Source organism: Amblyomma maculatum, chromosome 1 (genome assembly GCF_055883805.1).
Source record: "Amblyomma maculatum isolate TAMU_Amacu chromosome 1, ASM5588380v1, whole genome shotgun sequence".
Taxonomy (NCBI): Eukaryota; Metazoa; Arthropoda; class Arachnida; order Ixodida; family Ixodidae; genus Amblyomma; species Amblyomma maculatum.
In genome coordinates this window covers 333,457,902-333,478,917 of record NC_139344.1, presented here as the reverse complement: position 1 = coordinate 333,478,917, position 21,016 = coordinate 333,457,902, and the positions used below count along the sequence as shown (strand labels likewise).

General features: G+C 42.5%; 1 protein-coding gene across 6 annotated transcripts in view; it reads left to right on the top strand.

Annotated features, from left to right (window-relative positions):
* The window catches only part of LOC146207467 (intermembrane lipid transfer protein VPS13A-like), a 122,834-nt gene that overhangs the window by 38,123 nt on the left and 63,695 nt on the right, over nt 1-21,016 (top strand). For all 6 annotated transcript variants that reach the window (XM_084587572.1, XM_084587584.1, XM_084587570.1 and 3 more), the window contains exons 24-36: nt 5,552-5,625; nt 9,360-9,502; nt 10,704-10,900; nt 13,099-13,205; nt 14,419-14,457; nt 14,550-14,687; nt 14,782-14,859; nt 15,158-15,375; nt 16,194-16,341; nt 16,910-17,000; nt 17,290-17,462; nt 19,118-19,284; nt 20,213-20,325. In XM_084587572.1, coding sequence (XP_084443698.1) covers nt 5,552-5,625; nt 9,360-9,502; nt 10,704-10,900; nt 13,099-13,205; nt 14,419-14,457; nt 14,550-14,687; nt 14,782-14,859; nt 15,158-15,375; nt 16,194-16,341; nt 16,910-17,000; nt 17,290-17,462; nt 19,118-19,284; nt 20,213-20,325 — 1,686 coding nt within the window. The remainder of the gene's footprint in view (nt 1-5,551; nt 5,626-9,359; nt 9,503-10,703; nt 10,901-13,098; nt 13,206-14,418; nt 14,458-14,549; nt 14,688-14,781; nt 14,860-15,157; nt 15,376-16,193; nt 16,342-16,909; nt 17,001-17,289; nt 17,463-19,117; nt 19,285-20,212; nt 20,326-21,016) is intronic.

Sequence of the window (21,016 nt, the reverse complement as noted above, 5' to 3'; positions counted from 1 at the left end):
AGCATGAATGTTCACCACATTTTTGTGACCTTTTTTAGCCTTGTTGCCGGACTTGCATAATGGAGTTTTTGGCAACAAAAAAATACCATGAACCAGATTATGTGGTTATCATGCTGCGACCAAATAAAGGAAACGACTCTTCCAAATGACTCTTACTAAAATATTTTGTGTTCTCATAAAAAAAAGAGCCTACAGTATGGCTACTTACAGAATGTCAGAAAGGCACATAGGTCCGTTGATGTGAGAAAGCTGAAAAAGTGTGTTGTGCTCAGAAACTGGTACATATTGGAAAAGCTAAGGAAACACATTGTGGAGCCATAGGAAGCAAAAGTCTGGTGTCACTAAGGCATGATTGTCTAGAAGGCAAGAACAAATGAAATTTATGGTGTGCAGCATCCTCTAAGTTATTACCAAAAGTTATTCTGTTATTATATCGTCACAGCAATGTTTTGTGCTTAGTTTTGCTGGGGTTGTATTAAGATGCATAGCCCATCAAATTTCTTCCTACTACTTTACTACAATGAACTAAATTAGAAGGCATTTTTCCCTTCCTCCTGAACAGAAATGCTGATTATCATGAACAAATCATAAAGAATCCATGCAAGCAACTCTTACACGATGCGAAATCAGGGGTGTGTTAATGCTAGAAATTTCTTACCATTTGAATACGAATACAGTTGAACCATGCTACAGTGAACGTCGCTTCAGCAAAATTTTCGCTTCAAAGAACTGTTTCTAATTCCCCGTCAGCTAGCCATAGAAGTCAATGCAACGAAGTTCTTTCCACAAAGAACCATTTTTCAGGTTCTCACATTAACAAAATTTTTGCTGAGTGAGCTGTTCTTGGAAATATATTTTATGATTAAGCAATTGCAGCAACGTAACTTCCCGTGCATCCACGCCAGGTAGTTTCACCGAAAACGTGTGCCCACTGCAGAACCCGTAAATAAACTCATAAACTCATAGAGGTGCACCATTGTTGAGTGGTGCTAACGATTTGGCTGGCGACTTTACAACAAGGTGCAGGTCTGCTTTGTCTAGCTTGAGCCTCAGCCAATTCGTATTCACTTAGTGATCACAGGCGCAACGTGGCACGTGGCGCGACACAACGTTGGCCCACTTCACCCGATCCTTGATTTGTGCTTGTGTACCTCGTGCACCCGACAGCAGCATGGTGACAAAGCGGAACATTCTTTCTTTGTAGGTGAAGGCTCGAGTCATCTGTGAGGTAAAAAGCAGTGGAAAAAAGGAGGCATGCAGCGGAATTTGGCAACTCCAACAGCGCACTGTTGACAGTTTTGAAGTTTGAGTTTTGCGATAACGCCACGTCGTCGGATGATGAGAGTGATGCGCAAAATACATTGGCCACGCCACTGAACGTGATGGACGCATTTGGCGTCATTTGCAATTTCATTGGTATCTATGACAACGACGTCGTGATGCAGCTGCTGACTAAGTGCAAGCATTGCACCAGGTGCTGAAAAAAACAGCCTTACCAAAAAGTCTAAACTGCAGTGAATCCTTTTGAAGAGGCTTCATCGCACAAACAGTGAAAAGGCTATCACAAGTGCACAGTTTCAGAGTGCTGAAAGAACAATAACGATGTAAATAAGGGGAACATACATTGACGTTGGAATGGCGAGGCTACTCTAAAAAGACAGGATGAGCAATGTGCCACTTGATGTCTGAGAAGGGTCTGGATTCAGACTGCTGTCTGATATGCAGCCAATACCCACCGTTGCCCCGGGATGGTGGCTAGGCTCAGTAACTGAAAGTATACATGTCCAAGCGGTTTTTCGGCGTAGCAACAGGGGCTCTCCAGTTTTCTCATGTGTGCTGTTCCGCACACGCCAAAGGTGCATGAGTTACAAAACACTATGCAAGACGGAAGTTTTGCACAATCGCTTTCCCTTCCAATAATGTCTTGACTAACACCCCTTTGAGAGCTCCATGCGAAAATTCACAAGTGAGCTAATCTGAAAAATAAGCTGACAGATGTCACATTCGAAAAGTGGGCAATGGAATGAGTTTATGGGTGTGGGCGTTAGGTATATAATATACTGCGGAAGGAATGAAAAAAAAAATTTCACCTTCACTTTGTGAATGCTTAATGTAGGTGTCGGCCATCTTGTTCTCATCACATATGATACTATGTGGGAAAGCCCATTTTCATTATTTCATACGAGGTCCAAGCCTATCAGTGTCCTAATATGACTGGTACACACTGTAAATGATGACAGAAAAAGCAAGGAGTATGCTTGTGTACGACCAAATGATTTCACTTCGGATCCAAGGTCACCCTTTCAACATAAGTTATCCAAGTCTATGCACCGACCACTACTGCTGAAGAAGCTGACGTTGAGAGATTTTATGCGGACCTACAATGCCTTTTAAACCGCACCCCATCATCAGACGTCGTTTTTCTCATAGGAGACTGGAATGCTAAGGTCGGGAGTGAAGAAATATCCAGAATTATAGGCAAGTTCGGTCTTGGCGAGCCAAATGAAGCTGGGCAGAGGCTAGTAGAGTTTTGTCAAGAAAACAACCTGACCATAGCGAATACTCATTTTCAACAGCACAAGAGGCGCCTGTACACATGGACTTCACCGGACGGTCTGTACAGGAATCAGATCGATTATATTCTTTGCCGGCAGAGATGGAGAAGCGCTATACAAGCAGTAAAAACAAGGCCTGGGGCCGATTGTGGCACCGATTGTCAGCTTCTTGTTGCCAAAATTAAGCTTCGATTGAGGAAAACGCAGAAAACTAGAAGGCCTTTCAGGTATGATCTGGATCAAATTCCATTAGAATATGCTGTGGAAGTGAGGAATCGATTTCAAGAATTAGATCTAGAAGACCGAGAGCCCGAAGAGATGTGGACTGATGTTCGTGATATAATACAAGAAGTTGCTACTAAGGTAGTTCCAAAGCAAAAGAAATGCAAGAAAGCAAACTGGTTATCTGAAGAGGCTTTGCAAATAGCTGAGGAAAGGAGGATGGCAAAAGTTATGGGGGAAAGAGAAAGATACAAGGTTCTCAATGCGGATTTTCAGAAAATAGCAAGGAGAGATAAGAATGCCTTCCTGAACATACAGTGCCAAGCAGTTGAGGACAACAGCCAATTAAGGAACACAAGAGTTCTGTATAAGACAATCAAAGATATCAAAGGAAACTTCTGTGCTAAGCTGGGCGTGATAAAGGACAAACGAGGCAAGGACCTCACTGAAGCCTCAGAGATAAAGAAGAGGTGGCAGGAATACACAGAAGAACTGTACAAGAAGGATCCGAATGTGCAAACCCAACATAAGACAGTTGTGATTACTGATCTCGAGCCGGGCATCCTGAAGAGTGAAGTTGAATGGGCCTTAGCCAGCCTTGCTAAGAACAAAGCTAGCGGAATTGATGGCATTCCAGCTGAGTTGCTTCAAAACCTCAACCATGACGCTGTTAACAGTCTGCATACATTATGTCAGAAGATTTGGACAACCCTGCAGTGGCCACAGGATTGGAGGAGGTCAGTTTACATCCCCATTCTAAAGAAAGGCAGGGCCAAAGATTGTTCCAACTACCGCACGATCGCGCTTATTTCGCATGCTAGCAAGGTGATGCTGAAAATCCTCCAAGGTAGGCTGCAGCAGTATGTGGATCGGGAGCTTCCGGACGTGCAAGCTGGGTTTCGCAAGGGCAGAGGAACTAGAGACCAAATTGCCAACCTTCGCTGGATCATGGAAAAGCAAGAGAGTTCCAGAAACCCATCTACTTCTGCTTTATTGGTTATGCGAAAGCGTTTGACTGCGTAGATCACAGCAGATTATGGCAAGCTCTCCAAGAGATGGGAGTTCCAATTCACCTCATCTGTCTCCTCAGGAACCTGTATGAAGGACAAGAGGCCACAGTCAGAACAGGGCATGGTCTTACTGATCACAGCAGATTATGGCAAGCTCTCCAAGAGATGGGAGTTCCAATTCACCTCATCTGTCTCCTCAGGAACCTGTATGAAGGACAAGAGGCCACAGTCAGAACTGGGCATGGTCTTACTGATTGGTTTCCGATTGAGAAAGGAGTGAGGCCAGGCTGCATACTGTCGCCCTGCTATTTAACCTATATGCAGAGTGCATCATGAGGAAGGCCGGTCTGGACGAGTCTTCAGCTGGAGTGAACATTGCTGGAAAACGTATCAACAACCTTAGATATGCGGATGATACCACTTTAATGGCAGAAAGTGAAGTGGAACTCAAGAGACTTCTGATGCGCGTACAAGAAGAGAGTGAGAAGTTTGGACTTAAACTGAACATTAAAAAGACAAAGATCATGGCGTCTTGCCCTATCAAGTCCTGGAGCATCAATGGACAAGAAGTGGACGCTGTGACAGATTTTCTGTTCTTGGGCTCCAAGATTACTTCGGAAGGAGACTGCAGCCATGAAATTAGGAGACGCCTGCTTCTGGGAAAGAGAGCAATGGTTAGCCTTGACCGCCTAGTAAAGAGCAGAGACATTAGTCTGCCAACCAAGATCCGTATAACTCGTGCTATGGTCTTTCCAGTTGTGATGTATGGATGCGAGAGTTGGACTGTGAAAAAAGCTGACCGCCAAAGAATTGACGCGTTTGAATTGTGGTGCTGGCGAAGACTCTTGAGAGTTCCTTGGACTGCCAGAAGATCAAATCAGTCGATATTGTCGACCATAAACCCTGACTGCTCATTGGAGGGTCAAATTCTAAAGTTAAAGCTCAGCTACTTTGGTCATCTGATGAGAAGAGAGGAGTCGCTGGAGAAAGATTTGATGTTGGGAAAGGTTGAGGGTCGCCGGAGAAGGGGTAGGCAGCGAACGCGATGGTTAGATGGCATCCTCGAGGCACTGCAGATGAAGTTATGTGATGTTAGGAAGATAGTGAGAGACCGGAAAGCGTGGCGTGACATGGTCCATAGTGTCACGAAGAGTCGGACACGACTGAACGACTGAACTGAACTGAACTGAACTGAACTGAACTGATGCTTGTGTACTGTTTTCCCGACAGTTTATATTCGTACCTCGATAATATGCTCAGATATTGTTGTTCTGCCATGTCTGAATTTGTGAAGGCTGGTGTGGTATTGGACAGATGCCGAATATTCAGAAATCTTATATGTTTGAAATTTCTCGAATATCACTTTTTTTGATCAACTATACCAAATAAGACATATTTGGCTCATATTCAACATATTGACTAATATTTGCATGATGTGAAAGGTAATGTGCGCAGATATTTTATTCTTAGTGCTTTGATGTGTCGGAAGTGTTTACATCACATCTGCTCCATAATGACTGTATTGACATGGCATCTCTAGATACAGTGTCACAAAGCAACACCATAATGTGACTGGCAACAATGCTGCCTCCAGCTGGCTTTTTTTTTCAAATGTTCTACTTATCCACCACTCCCCTTTCATGGCCATTGCTCCTTTTTTTCATGTTCAAGATTTGGACACTTGCTAGCACTCAAGTTGTGCCATTGCATGAACCTTTCCTTGCCTGTGCTTCATAGGCTGATGCAGTGCTCCTTTCTTTTCAGGTCCCACCGGCGAATACCTTGAACTGCTGAGCTCAAAGGCTGCCGAAGACATGGTCTCAATACTCTACCGCAAGGCAAGGACACCGTGTTTCTGATATTTGGTGTACTTAACACTTTGTTGAAGTCAAGAATAGGCATTCCGTCAATTGATGAGGCAGAGACCTTAAGGCTAACGAAAAAAGCTTGAGATTAAATTCTGCGCAATGCAGCAAGCTAACGAAAGGAAAATTAGATAGGGATTACATAAAGGTAACAGATAGAAAGTGAGCAGAGTGTGTTAAGGAGCAAGCGCATGTTAATGACATCCTAATTGGAGTAAAGGAGGGGGAATGAATATGGGTAAAGCATGTAATGCGGGGAACAAATTACCAGTGGTCCGATAGAATAACTGAGTGGATTCCAAGGGAAGGTAAATGTAACAGAGGGCAGCAGAAAGACAAAAGGGCAAGGGAGATCAGAAAGTTTGTGGGAATAGAGTTATTGCAAGACAGGGCTAATAGACCAATTTCGTAAAACCCATTGCACATGCGTGCACTTACAAGATGCCATGAAGCTGCCATCTGCACTTTTCTTTTTACACTTTAAATGTGGCACTTTACGCGCTTGCAACAGCTTTTTTTTATGGCATTTGTTGCTATCATCTAACGGAACTGGAAGCGTGCGCACCAGGTGTCACTCTGAGAGGGGGAGCATAAGCTGCACCGCGGGGACACTGTACTTTGCCACTTGAACCTTTGGACTTGAAATAGCGCAGCTGGCAGTCGGGACGCGTTTGTCCCTCACTTTCACACCACTTGCCGCAGAAGCATTTCTGTGCATGCCAATACAAGCATTTTCACATGTTTAATCGAACGTTTGTGTTCCTGAACACGATTTCCCGCATTATTTTTTCAGTGTCAATCCAAGCAGAGGTCCATGTAATTTTTTTGTTTCTTCATTTCTGCTCCTTTAAATAAAAAAACACAGAATGGACTTATTATTCTGCTTTTTTTTTTTTCGCAGAAAGAAATAGAGATATATGCAACCTGCTGGGGGGTTTTTTAATGTCATGTCTTGCTGAATTATCTCTCACTGCTAAAAGAATGAGCGCCGCATTTGTGCCACACATAAATGTGATGCCAGTGACTGAAACAGTGGGGACATTTTGACTTCCGAGTTAAGAGGAAGTACTCCTCGGTTCCTGACATATTGTTACCAGAAAGGACACTGATATGGAACAGAATTTAGTGAAGAGAATCTAAACTGCCGCACATACAAGTTAGTGCGAGTCAGCTGTGTTGCATTAGTGAAAAATTTACTGTAGGGACCTACAAAAGTTGCCCTTAGTAACTGAGTCTCTCTTGTAATCATATCTCTTATATGCAATGTTGTTAACATGGCAGACATAGGAAAGCCAACCAAATCATTTTCAAGTGTCTCTTACAGTCGAGTGTTTCTGTAACCATGTGTCTTGTAACGAGACTTTACTGTATTGCAACTCTGCATCAGTCGCACAATCATGCAATTATCTGCTCGCATTATTTTGCTACAAGAACATCACCTGGCAGGCTACTGCATGCATTTGAGTTGCGTTCTGTAATGAGGTGCCAATGTTTCACGTTCAACTCTGTAGGTTACATAAGGCCTCCCATGCATCTGCCTACTTAAAGTGACCGTTTATAATGTGAGTAGTGGTAAAAAAAAAGGATATTGTTACAATACGGCAAGCCGATGTAAACAGGAGAACAGAGGACAGAGAGATGGTCGATGACAGCGAGATGACGTTTAATGAAAATGTTGCCGGGCCTAGCGCGAGCGCTCCTGTCCGCGCCACTGCCCACTTTTTCTTCGATGATGTCGTCCGTAACATGACCCGGGGCCACCGAGCGATCGTCCCGATCGTAGACGAGGAAATTCACGATGTTGATGATTCCATGGCATGATGATGGGCGTGTCGAGATGCTTGAAAAAGAAGAGGAAGAAGGAAGAATAGAATGGCTTGCCGGCACGATGATTCGCGATGAACCTTGGCAGGACACTCTCGGGCCACACGTTGCCACGACTCGATGGCGGAGGCCAAGGTACGCACCGCATGGCATAGGCAGGGGAGAATGTCTTGAAGTGTAGTGGTGTCTTGGGTTGTAGGGTACTTGGTCGGAACATCAGGTCAGTGGGGTTACATTAGGTCATTCGGGTCTCTCCTTGTGTCTTGTGGTCATGTGGGGCGTCTCGAGTCAGTCTCTCCTTCGTCGTGTCTTGTGGTCGGGGCGGGGGGTATGGGGTGGAGGAACGGCAAGGTATTGCTGGGTCCGGCAGGCTGGGGAGCAGCCATGCAGTGCCTCCTAACCTTTCGCCGACGGCGCAAGAAGTCGCAGGGCGCTGATGCTCCGGACCAGGATGGGGGGGTGATGATGAAGTACCAGCATCTCCAACCAAATGTTACGAAGCGGCAAGCCGATGTAAACAGGAGAACAGAGGACAGAGAGATGGTCGATGACAGCGAGATGACGTTTAATGAAAATGTTGCCGGGCCTAGCGTGAGCGCTCCTGTCCGCGCCACTGCCCGCTTTTTCTTCGATGATGTCATCCGTAACAATATTGAGAAAAACATCGAGAAGTCAGCTTATCTATTTTGCACCTTGACAGTAATAAACCTAGGCAGTATGAGGGTTACGCCATTGTCACTAGTGAAATATGTGGTAAGTGCACGTATCCTGCGTAAACAAGAAAGGCAGAGAAGACTGGAGATTTTGATTGTGCTGGCATTTCGGTTAAATGGCGATGCATGTGTAGTATTAAGTTGATTTCAGAACTGCTAATTCCAGTGCTGTTTTCTCCTTTATTTTAGAAGAAATTTATTTTAGTTGTGAAAGCAGCCAATGCGCAGCCCATTACTACCTCAATGCTGGCATGAACATGTTAGGTGGTGTTGGAAAGGTACATTCTCAAGCCAGAAAATATATATTATTTCTTTTAATGGCAAGTACTGAGGAAGACGCTGACATATTGCAGCATAAATGCACGTTGCGAAAATGGTTGGTAGTTTTGTGCAATGTCCAAGGTGAATGTGCAAGAAAATACCACCAATTTATTCACATTAACGCACCCTTCCGTAACAAAAGTGTGGTATAGTGTGAGTAATAAGCAGTAAGCACCGGCAGCCGGTGCTCATGTTTTGTGAAAGCCTTCACTTGCTTCCCAAATAGCATTACACCATATTCAAGGTGGCTTCGTGAAGTATCACGATGGTGAAACAAACAACCACTTTGCTACACGGCACCTGAAAGGTGCTTCTCTCTATGCAGTGCCATGCTTAGACCCTGAAAATTTATGCCACGCCGACTTGCACTGATTACACGGATAAGAAGCTAATTTCAGTGAGTGGAGCCACGTCAGCTACCTGTCGCACCAGCTTCTATGCGCTCCTTTTATGTACCATGCTGTGCCATATTCAGCACCGTCCGCTCCATGCACCTGTCACAGTATATGGCATCGATCAGATGAAGCCACTTGTTCAGTGGTAGCTGTGTACATACAAAATAAGCTTTTGGCAATGCCAACAGCACTGCTAGCCGCACACATACAAAGCGCAGCACGGGCGCGGCGGCAGTGATGTTGCACAACTAGTACTTGAGAAATTGGCCTATTTGAGCCCTTCATCCCACAATGGATATAGCTGGGAGATGATGACAGGGAGCTGCTATTTTTGCAGACTTGCTGTTCTAATAGAGCAGGCGAAACCTTTTCTAAATCGGGTTGGCCCTTAGGCTTTTCTTAAATAAATTCCCCACCTCTCCCACTCATTGATGAGATTCATGCCTTCATGCAGGTCAAAGCCAGTTGCCCGGAATTCAAGTCGGACTTCCACCAGGTGGAGCACTCAGCTGTGATTGACCTCTCTTCTCTGTCCATCACATTCCACCGGGAGGCGCTGCTCACTCTGGGGAGATACCTGCTCTACGTGTACCAAAAGTATGCTGTGCCCAGTCTCAGCATGGTGCATTCATACAAACCGTCATCAAGGAGCTTTCTCCTTTGTCTTCAATGCACATTTTTACTAATTGAAAAAACATGATTGTGTGTGTTATGTGCCTGCAACATCCTATGCAGCTGTGTTTGTCCTAAGTGTGCCTTCGAGGAAAAATATTTATTGTTTGAAACCAATTCGATTTTTTTTTTTGGCAGCATAGATGGGAAAATATGTGCATCTTGATGCTAGTGAACAATTCATGCAACCTCAGCCAAGCAGTGGTACCACATCTCTCTGACGGGATGCAGTTGAGCTTGGATACTTGTATGGAACTCAGATATTTTGAATTATTGGGTGTATCGAACACACAGGCCTTGAAACTCGTGTCTAAAATTGTAGGATTGTCGTTCTATATACCAAACTACAATTTAGCTGGTCGTGCTCCCGCAACCGACACCTCTAAGTTACTCATTGATCACTTCCTGTTCACCTACAAAATTTTATATTGTCTAAATTTCGGTCTAACTTTTGTAATAAACTTAAACTTAACTGTAATTTAGTTTTAATGAAATATTTTCATATATTAGTGTAGTACACTAATAATGGGGACAGGCATCTTATGGTAGTTAGTTGCTAGCTTCTAAGGTCTGTCTACAGTGACTTCCAAATAGAAAAATCTTTCACTAAAATTAAAGTAGAGGTTCTGAAATGTTGTGTTTTCTCATTTTTAGTTGGCATTCTTTTCCAATTTAAGTTGAAATTCCTTTCTCAATTAGACAGACCTCCGTCTAGAATGTTTTTTTATTATTATTATTATTATTATTGTCATCTTTCATGCATCATATTTTTGGTATATTGACCTATTTCGCTATGGACTGTAGTAATTATGAGACTTACTGCTTAGGCCAAAAAATAAAAGAAAAATGGGTGGACACTGGAAATGTTGGTGAGGTATATCAGCTTTTGCGGTGTACACTTCACGCTTTTTTGGCTTTATCATTTTTGCACTGTAGTTATGTCTCACTTTATTACAACCAACCAACTAGTCCAGCTGTCTGCCTTAAAAAAAATTTGCAAAATTTTGTTCGGTTCACCTTGTTGAATGATATTTAGCTAGCTGCACATGACCAGTAGCTTTGTATTGTTAGCAAAGTTAGTGCAGCACATATCACTATTAGAGTACAACACTGTGGGTGATTTCAGGCTGAACATCAAGGACATGAACTACAAGCAGCTCATCCCAGATGCAGCTGTTAAGCAGGCCACGGGGCTCTTTCTGGACGATCAGGATCCACCAGTGCCTCCGGGAGCGACGAAGCTTAACGTTGCCCTTCGTGTTCATGATGTCAAGGTCCGGCTGTGTGATGTCGACTTAGAGCTGGCTGACGTCTCTGTCTCTGGTGAGCCTTTGTATTTAGGCTGCTATCTGGCAACCGCATGTTCAGATACCCGGTCTTGCACCCACTTACCTGGCTTGGTTGGTATGAGTTTGCTTTCATCAGGGGTTATTGAGTAAAATCTTGTTACAAGAGACACTCAGTTATAAGAGACACTTGAAAATAGTTTGGTTGGTTTTCCTATGTTTGTCATGCATTGCCTAAAGAGACATCATTACAAAAGACACTCTGTTACTAAAGACAACTTTTGCAGGTCCCTAGAATAAATTCTTCATTATTTAGAAGAGACATATATCAAATACGCTCTTGCAATGTAGCTGACTCATATCAACTTGTTGTATGTGTGGCAGTTTACATTTCCTTGGCACAATTCACTTCCATATCAGTGTCTTTTTATGCTGCAGTATGTCAGGAACCAAGAAGGAGTGCCTCCTCTTGACTGGGAAGTCAAAATGTTCCTGTTGTTTCAGCCACTGGTATCACATTCCTGTGTGGCTGAAACAAGAAAAATTTTGACTTCCCAGTCAAGAAGAGGCACTCCTTCTCGGTTTCTGAAATCTTAAGTGCTGCACATACTAGTTGGTATGAATTTCTGTTTACAAGAGACCTTGGTTAAAAAAGACAACTTTTTCGAGTCCCTTGAGTATATCTTGTAACAAGGTTTTACTGTAATCCTGAATAACTTTAGGGCAGACTCTACCTAAATTGTAGAATCTCGGTGGTATGAATCTCGTGGGGTCGCAAAAAATTTGTACTGTTTGAAATTTTGTATTTCCAAAACAAACAGAGTCCATATAAAGGACTATGAAAATTCACTCGTGCAATTTTTTTATGGCTGAGGAAATTTATTTACGGTTACGCGACCACAGCTCATTACTCGCAACGAATACAGCGCAACTAGCGAGCGTGGAGTTAACAATGTGCATGCCATGCACCGCTGTAAACTGCTCCCTGCAACGGGGCTTCTAATGCGTTTATATTAATTTATTCGATTTATTGTGGCAGGTGACTGTTGGCGGGTAGTTTTGTAATGCCACTTTTTGGATGATAACAGGTCTAGTTCACCTGAAAAGCCATCATCGTACCCTAGCTTGAGATGGAGGTTTCAAGGGCAAGTTGCAAACATGCCAGAAAAATCCCGTGGTGCCACCATGTGGTGACAACTAGAACTTCATTGAGACATGGTACATCATTGCCTAGACAGATGCTGCCTCAGCGTTGAAAGTTTGAAAGCAACTTTTGTAGTGCAAACTGCATTTCTACGTCGATTTCTCAATGCAGAAGCACCTATGGGACTACAGGCTGCTATTGCATCATACCCTTAAGGCAGAGCTGTTTTTGTAGCGAAAGCTACACTGCGCTAGGTTTTCAAGCCGTCGGCGTAACACTGTGTTACTGTGGCACCGTGGAAGACAAAGAAGAAGATAAAAAAAAGAAGGAAAAGAAGAAGATGAAGAAGAGAAAAGAGAAGAAAAAAAGAAGTAAAAGAAGAAGAAGAAGAAAACAGATAACTCTGTAGTCGGTAGAGGCGAACAACAAGAGCGAGTTGCTAGGACAGAAGGTTCGTTCAAACGTTGTGATGGTGGCACATTAAATCCAGGTGCCTGCAGAAAAATTCGTTGCAACACTCACAGCTTTTTCTCTATCACTAGGTTCAAGTCATGCTTAAACCCCTAAAATTTTTTGAGGGATGCCACATTTCCCTCCCAATGGGTTTCTAGTGCTCTTACGTTATTAGGTTTGAAGTAGGGCTATCAAGTGGCACTATGCTTAGTGATGCATTCCTTTGCGCTTGTACACATTCTTCCCAGATTTAAAATTTTATCGATGGAATTTTGGGACTCAGGCTCATGGGAAGAGAAAAGTATGAGATGTCTTCTTTAGAAATTTTGTATAAATCTCAGCTTGAAGATGTGTTCTTGCTTTAAGATGCAAGTAGCAGTAAACCTGACGGATGCATGTTGGGAATTCTTAATGTGTCATTTCAAAGCGAAAGAGCTGCAGCTTTCATTACCTTGGACTTCGCCTATATAGAAATTGTCTCTATAGTGTGGGCTTCACCTGTATGATAAAGATGCCCCATTTGCTATGTGAGTTTTCTCTGTATGATATATTTATGTAAATATAGCCATATTCCTTCTTACAATGGTCAGTTTTGACAGGGCCAGTTTGTCATGTTTCTTGTTGCTGTTCCTTGTCAGGGCTTGAATGTGACTATATCCAGAAGGCAAATGAGAAGCTGATTGTTCGGGTGGACCTGTCACATCTCTCTGTGGTTGACCTTCTGGAGTCAACCTTATACTCCAAGGTGAGTTGGCCTCTTTTTTCTGAGGATTATGTGTGCTGCACTTGGCATGTATTCACTGCAGAATCTCAGTGATATAAATATCATGTGGATAAATATCATGTGGGCATGGAAAATATTTTCTGTCATCATAAATTGGGTAGAGTATCAATATGTTGAAATACAGAAAATATGCAGTGGATCAGATTTATTTTTGAATATCATCAGCCCACCTGATTCTCTGCTTTTTATTTACTACAGTTTCATTTTGCTTCATGGCTGTTTGTTGTCTGCTTGTAGGCATAAAGTCCTTAATACATAGTACTAACAGTCTAGGAATTTTATGCTTTGATTTAGAGACGTTAATCTTAAAAGGAACAGTCTAAATTATCTTTTTGCGGTATTCAGAAGGTTCTTGCCCAAGTAAATAGATACCTAGATGTGGCTTTCATAAACACTACAGTACAGCTGAAAACCTTTTCTTTTTTTCTTATTATGGTAGTCACAGTCTACAAACCCTGACATTGAGGATGCAAAAGATAGTGCAACAACTCTGTGCAACTTCGTGGACACAATGCATTGCTTCACCACATAGGCGGCGTGCACCGACAGTACTGAGCTTGACTGTAACAGAGGTGCATGGGTGTTAATAAAACTACACGTGAGAACACTAAAGCGGTTTAATAACGCTATTATGAAAATAATACTGGTGGTATATTGCATATTCCAGTGACCACTCTGTTGTGTGATTTCTCCTTCGAAAACATTTTGAAGGTGGTCAAGCGAGAGTAAACAATTAATCTTGCTGTAATTTATTGGAAGAGCAAAAAATATGCTAGCCTAAATTTATACAAGTAAAAATTAACTGTCTGTGACACTTCATCATGCTTATGAAATTCAGTACATTCGCTCCTGGCATATACCGTTTTAGCCCGCAGCAAGAGAGCACAGCATGGCGCTATACATCCACTATACATCCACTCACATGCCTAAACCATGATTTCTGTCCTTGTTTGTTCCCACCATGGGGCACCATCTACCAGAATATGCCATTGTTTTTATACTTGTCTTCGTCAGTAAACTGTCCCTTTAACTTGGTCTAAAAATCTCTCATGCGCTACAAGTATATAGATGATGCTGTGCGCAGGCACTGGGTGTAATAGTAGTATATGCTCTTTATCTCTTATGCCTCAATACACAAACCAGGATATAACTGGTGTGACTCTTCGTCTTCCAGGTTTTGTCTATCGAGGATGACAAGCTTTTTGATTTCAAGGTGGGTATCTACAGATCATAAGCTTTTTTGTTCATGTCGAGGAGTCAAGAGCGACCGCTCAGTGAGTTCTGGGTGCTTGTGCTTGTCATCAGTATGTCAGAAAGGCGCCACGGGCAAAGTCGATCGAGTCAGCAGAGGACGAGAAGTTAAAAGGTCCCGATGGCAGCATCCGCCTGCATGTTGGACGAGTGCAGTTGGTGCTGCTGCGGAGATTCTTTGTGGATGTCCAGGTGGGCTCTGTGCTTGTACCCAAGCCTGACTAGCAACCTCATCTTTGAAATCTCGTTATTTGCGAGGCGTATATGTAATTGACCAACTTTGCAGAAATTTCTGGAGCCATTCCTGCAGTCGGATGCAAGGTCTGTCATGGTCAAGTCGGCTGAGAAGGCTGTTCAGCAACAGGTGGGCTGCATTTCGCTTTTTAGTTCAGCTGACTAAGATTGAGTTCTTTGGCCATTTTCGACCTGTTAGTCAATATTGGTAGGAAAATATATTGTCATCAGCACTCTTTATTTAAGAAATCTAGCTAACATTTTCTCAACTGCAAAATTAAGAACAGTTTGGTTTTGGAGTTTACTTCTGACCTACTTGATATGCGTAAGGCGTAGGCCGCTTTGATGTGCCTTTCCACGCCAGCGTGCCTCTTGCAGGCTTTTTGTGGTTCCCACTTTATGTGAGCAGGCAGCCTACGGCATTCCAGGTGGCTGACTTTGCCCAGAAGTCCCTGATGCTTCAGCTCTCCATAGACATCCATGCCCCGACGATTCTGGTTCCCCAAAAGTCAGACTCTCCAAACCTGATTGTGCTCAACCTGGGAGATCTGAACATTGAGAACTTCTTCAAGGAGATCTCGGTGGGGCCCAAGCCAGACTATGTGGACAACATCCTCGTGCGCCTCAGCTCTCTGCACATGACCAGGTCTTTCCTCTTTTTTTTTTTCCTTTTTTTTTTCTCCAATACGCCCTCTCGCATAGCACCTTCGTCCAGTGTACAAGCAGGGATTTTTCAGGCATTTAGGTACATAGAAACATTTGCACTTGAGGCTGTGTTTCTAAGACCGCATGTCAGTGAAATTAAAATTTTGTAGAAATGTTTCTCGACCCACGTGCAACCAAAGTTTTAAAACTGAGTTCTGCTGAGCCCCTGATTTTTCTTGGAATGTGCTGTACTTCCTGAGCGCTCATACTTGCATTCTTGCACACTCCTCAAGCTGCACTTTTCATTTTATCCACTTTCTCTACGACTGATAACAGCTTATAGCAAGCTGTCTTTCTCTAGAGCTAGTTGTTATTATTGAATTGGGCTAGCCACTTTTTTTAAGGTGCTGGAAGATTGTGCAATTTCATTTTGCATACATGCTGGCAGAAACACTGGAAGCCAGGACACATAGGTTTCTGAGTACCTTTTTGAAAGCTTTTTGACTATGCCCATGGTTAAATAATCAATATAACTATGAGGATCCTTTGAGTAAAATTCACTCAGAAACTTAAAGAAAGTGCCCATTATTTCCACTCTATATTTATATTTGTACATATGCTATTCGTTTATGCATTTGACACAGTCTCAAAGTGCAAATTGCATTGAATGCATTTGCTGTACCTTTAAAATGTAGAGAAATGTCAAACGTGCTTCTTGAATGATCTGATACATATGGGCCATTTTCTTTTGAATACTGCTACAATACACCGGCCTTGCCCAAAACTACAAATTGTTTCCTTTTCCTTCTTTTTTTGTAGAGCTATTATTTTGCTTGATGGAAGCACACAGCCACAGGAGTCCATCCTGGAGCCAATGAAGTTCAACCTTGATATCAAGAGAGCACTGACACTCTTCAACCGAAATGTCATGGAGTATGAAGTACGCGGCACAATGGACTTAGTTAAGGCAAGTAACAATAAAGAAAGCCTCACATGGCTTGCTGAGTCACTGTAAAATCAGTAGCGGCAATCTAGACTCTTGTGCGGTTGAATACAGTTAAAAAATAAGTTCTTGACTTCTCAGCCTTCGATAGAGCTTATTATTCGTGATGCGGATTTGTAAAAAAAAAAAAATTAATGATGTTTGGTCAGGTGAATGAGCTCACTGATGAGCCTTAAAGCATAAGCGACATATGTGTTCAGTCTCTACTGGAACAAATTTTGCTGACTGGGCATTTTGAGCGGTGTAGAAGTAACTTTTTCTGTGCGTAACTGCACCATGTAAAGTTTTGTAAATAACTGCACATGTAATAATCTTCAGATCTGTTATGTCAGAGTAAGATTAGGTTGTATCTTTTAAGGTGTAATTCTGAAAGAACCTTCACGACCATTTTAGAAAGCCTTGGAAGTCATGCAATGCAATAGACATTATGTACTTCTGGCAGCATAAGCATAAATACCAGAATTTTTAGTTTGCAAGGAAATGTTTTTGTATGTAAGCTATACAAGCTAATTATGTTTCCCTGAACGGTCAGGTCAACATTGGACAAAAGGACCTGAGCACAATCTTTTCCATCTTCAAAGAGAACTTTGAAGAAAAAGAAGTCATCGAGACTCAAAACCAAGGTACTATAACAGGCTGATCGGTGCGGACCACTTTTCTGCATGCAGCTGCATGATGGTATGTGTTAGCTAGATGGCCTTAAAGGTGATTCATCATAAAAGCAGTTCTAGCCAGAAACTGTTTGCTTTTGCTAACTGCATAACTGCTTGAATGCAGAGCTAACCAGTTTCTTGCAGAAAAAAATTGTTTAAATTTGCTTTGAAGGGGAAAATTGATTCTACCTATAGCTTTTTCACACCGTTCACGTGCAAGGCAGTTTATTCTGATGGGACTAAAGTGTTCTGCTTGCAGTTTCAACACCAGTGTCTCCACCCCTTGTGGCCTCCCCGGCTCCTGCGGATGACACCGTCAAGAAGCTGCAGACGTTCTTGACGACCTCTGTTGATGTCTACAAAAAGACAAATGTCTTCTTCACCATGGAAGGGCTGCATGTTGTACTGTACACAGATGCAGAAGATGCTCAGGTAAGAAAGTAAACTGTTGTGTTTGGTGCATATTAGTAGGGCCATGTCAGAATTACAGCTGATCTCTTCGTGCCAAAAACTGAATGATTGCTCTACTGTTTTGCACAAAGTGCAGGCATGCGCACGAGGGCACCTATGTAGTCAGTAGGCTCCTGGCCCTAACTCATCTTTCACTTGCGCCTTTGGTATCATCTGGGGCTGATGAAACTATTTTTCACCATTTACAAACTACTGATATGGTGGAGTCTGGCTTGGTTACCTGCACAGGCCTTCTTCAGTTTGATTTCACTGGTTCATGGTGAGAACCAACTGAGATGCCAACAGGCTTACAGAATTTCATTGTGTAGCTAGAGGTGCATTGATTAAATGAATTTTAATGGTTGGGTTATAAGCTACGAAAGATGGGCATGTATAGTTTAACATGGGGTACTTAGCAGTGCATCGTTTAACTTGCAACTCTGTGCTTATCAGAAAGCAAGATTATAGCCAGATTAGAAACTAGCTGTTGCAGGAAGTACTTGAGGCAGAAGAAATCAAAATAGGAGATGCATGCCCAAATAGACTACTGATTCACCTTGATAGAGGAGCTTGCTCGCCTTAATGTAGACACATAATTTTTGGGTTCGTGATTTATTCTTTGTAATGATGCCTAAGACATTACTCTGTGTGGATCACCACATCATATTTGCCTACAACTGCTGAATAATTTATAATCGAATTCCTTTCTTCACCTGTTTCGGTTTCAACAGCCAAGTGATGGCTGTGACGCCACAGTCAAATTTAGGTCACGCAAAGGATGAAAATACAGCGATATAATCATTGCTGTGTCGTTTGAATGCACTACAATGATAAATCCAGCCTGCCTCAAGAACAGGAGTCACTACAAGTGAAGAATCAGCATTTGTATTGCTGTTTTTTCATGCCACGCATCAAGACATGATTGTGACGTCGCAGCCGTCTCCCGACTGCTAAAACCGAAACTGATGAGAAAAAAAATTCAATTATAAATTATTTGTAGGTCATAGGTAAAAACTGTGTGTTGATTGATATACAGAAATGACTTACACATCATTAACAAGAAGAAAACCACCAAAATTTGGTGTCTATAGTTAAGCACAGGCCATCAATACATCTCAATACATCATTTCTGCAGGCATCAACTCATTTGCTTTCACTGTTCTAGTCATTTATGCAATAAAAATGCGATTCCATCTACTAGAATATAAATGCAATGTTAGAAGCATTGTTATGTGGTGATTTTTATTTTATTTTTGTCTCATTTGTGCCATGTGTAAGCCCGTCTGTACACAATACTATTCTCTTGGTGACTATACCGATCTAAGGTGTACAACTCGCACTTGGCACGAGTTGAAGACACCTGTTTCTGATCTGGTTTCACGTTTCGTGTAGGGCTGAAGTTGGCAGTTCATTTCATTTCCTATGGATAGTGTATATATATAATTTTCATCACTTAGTTATTGCTTACTGCATGCACTGTGAAATGTAATAGTGTTCTGTTTACAGAGTAGGTGAAAATATGCATCTCTGTTTTGTGTTTACGTCATAGAGGAAGATGGGATCATAGTTTCTGGCTTGAATATTTGGTAACGGGACATTAAGTGTGGCGCACTGCCCCATGTTATTATCCACTGCAGCTTTCGTCACCCGTACGAGACCCACTGCATGCCCTCTCCAGGCTGGAGCTCGAAGAGGTCACCATGAATGTGGACCTGTTCAGTGACCAATCACTCGAGGTCAAGTGTGCCCTGCAAAGCCTGATGCTGGAGGATACCCGCAGTGATGCCACACTCGTCCACACCCGGTAATGCTGCCCTCCTGCAGTGTGTTTAACTTCCTGATTTCATTCCTGGTTCAATCCCACGATTCGATTTCTTAATTCACTTCTCAGATCTACCCTTCGCACGTTACGTTCACATTTGTAGATGAACGTGAATGCTGTCATATTTTTCATATGCATAGAAGGCCAGATATTTTTTAATGCGAGCATAGTGAAATGTGCTGAGACCTGCAAAGTTATATCCAGAAACACATGAGCCCAGGCATGCAAAATTAATGCAGAAATTTTTTTTTAATGGACACATTAGCGTTTTGCAATATCTCTGATATAGCACTAATGAATATGTGTTCATTCACATGTTTTGCAAGCATGGGAACTTTACCGTGCCTAAAACGTGCTGATTTTTTTACCTGGCGATGTCATATGACAGAAATCAGACATACAGTTGAGAGCTTGAAAGGAGTTTTGAGTCACGATGTTGTTATACGAGGAGCCGGCAGAAATTGCACAATTAATATGAGATAAAGCGGTTATATTTTTTTCTGTACTTTTGGAATTCTTACACAAATATAAAAATTTTAAATTTCCCTTAATCACCAATTTCGGGGAGTTATACCAGCTGCAAGAATGGTCATCATAGCTACAGTGGCATAGCTCACAGGTGTTATCCTCATACACTACTGGTCACTCCTCCTGACTTAGCCGGGATATCAGCTCCTTTTACTAACCGTGATGGCACTGTAGTGGAGTAGCCCAAATGAAGGGCTGGCTAGTTAGTTAGACATCAGTGAAACTAATCGAAGACAGAATGAACAAGAGCCTGTTGTAAGTTAAGGTTTTGTCTATTTGCTCTTCTTAGTTCTACCTTGCATGTATCTATAATTGAAGGACTGCAGTATTAAAGGAGTAAAGCGTGTGCGTAACCACTGTGCCTTGTGCTCTCCTCTCGCAGGGTGTTTTGCTCCACCAGTGGAGACCCAGAAACTGTGTCTGCTGGCATCAGTGTCAGCTCGCCTAACATGATTGATATTACATACAGGGAGACCACGTCGGGTGATGCAACTGGTGAGCATGAGGGCATTATTTCATCGGCTTGGCTATCCTATAAAATTTGATGAAAAATCCTTAACCAGGTGCACTTGAAAGGCACAAAGGTTTGTGCAGAGAAAATGTAGGATCAGGTAGGAATCTGAACAAATCGGGGAGTTGGTTGTCGTGTATGGGCAAAATATAAATCTGCAAGAATTTAAACTATTCTTTCAAACTTTTTAATTTTATCTTTTTGATTAATAGGCCTTTTTATGAATAGACTTCTATGGACCTTGGCCAGATGAAATATTCCAGTTCAATTTGGTTTATTGTGTTTAACATCCCAGAGCCACTGAGAGTATGAGAGACACCGTAATGAAGGGCTACGGAGTAATTTCGACCACCTGGGGATCTTTAACATGCACTGACAGCACAGCACACACATGCCTTGCTTTTCGCCGCCATCGAAAAGCGGCTACCGAGGCTGGGATTCTATCTGTCCAAAATTCAAATTGGTAAGGTTCGAATATTGAGCTTTTTTTTTTTGTATTTAGTAGCACTGCTTGCTGACTGGATGAGATTTCACAGTGCAACCACTTGTCCCACTGTTAACACCACCAGTTTTCTTTGGTCAGAGTTAGTTGCTTTCTGGTTGGCCACCAGTGGAGCGTTTCAGCTTAGTGCTTTAATCTCAGCACTCTACTGGGAGCTTCAATGTTATGTTTGC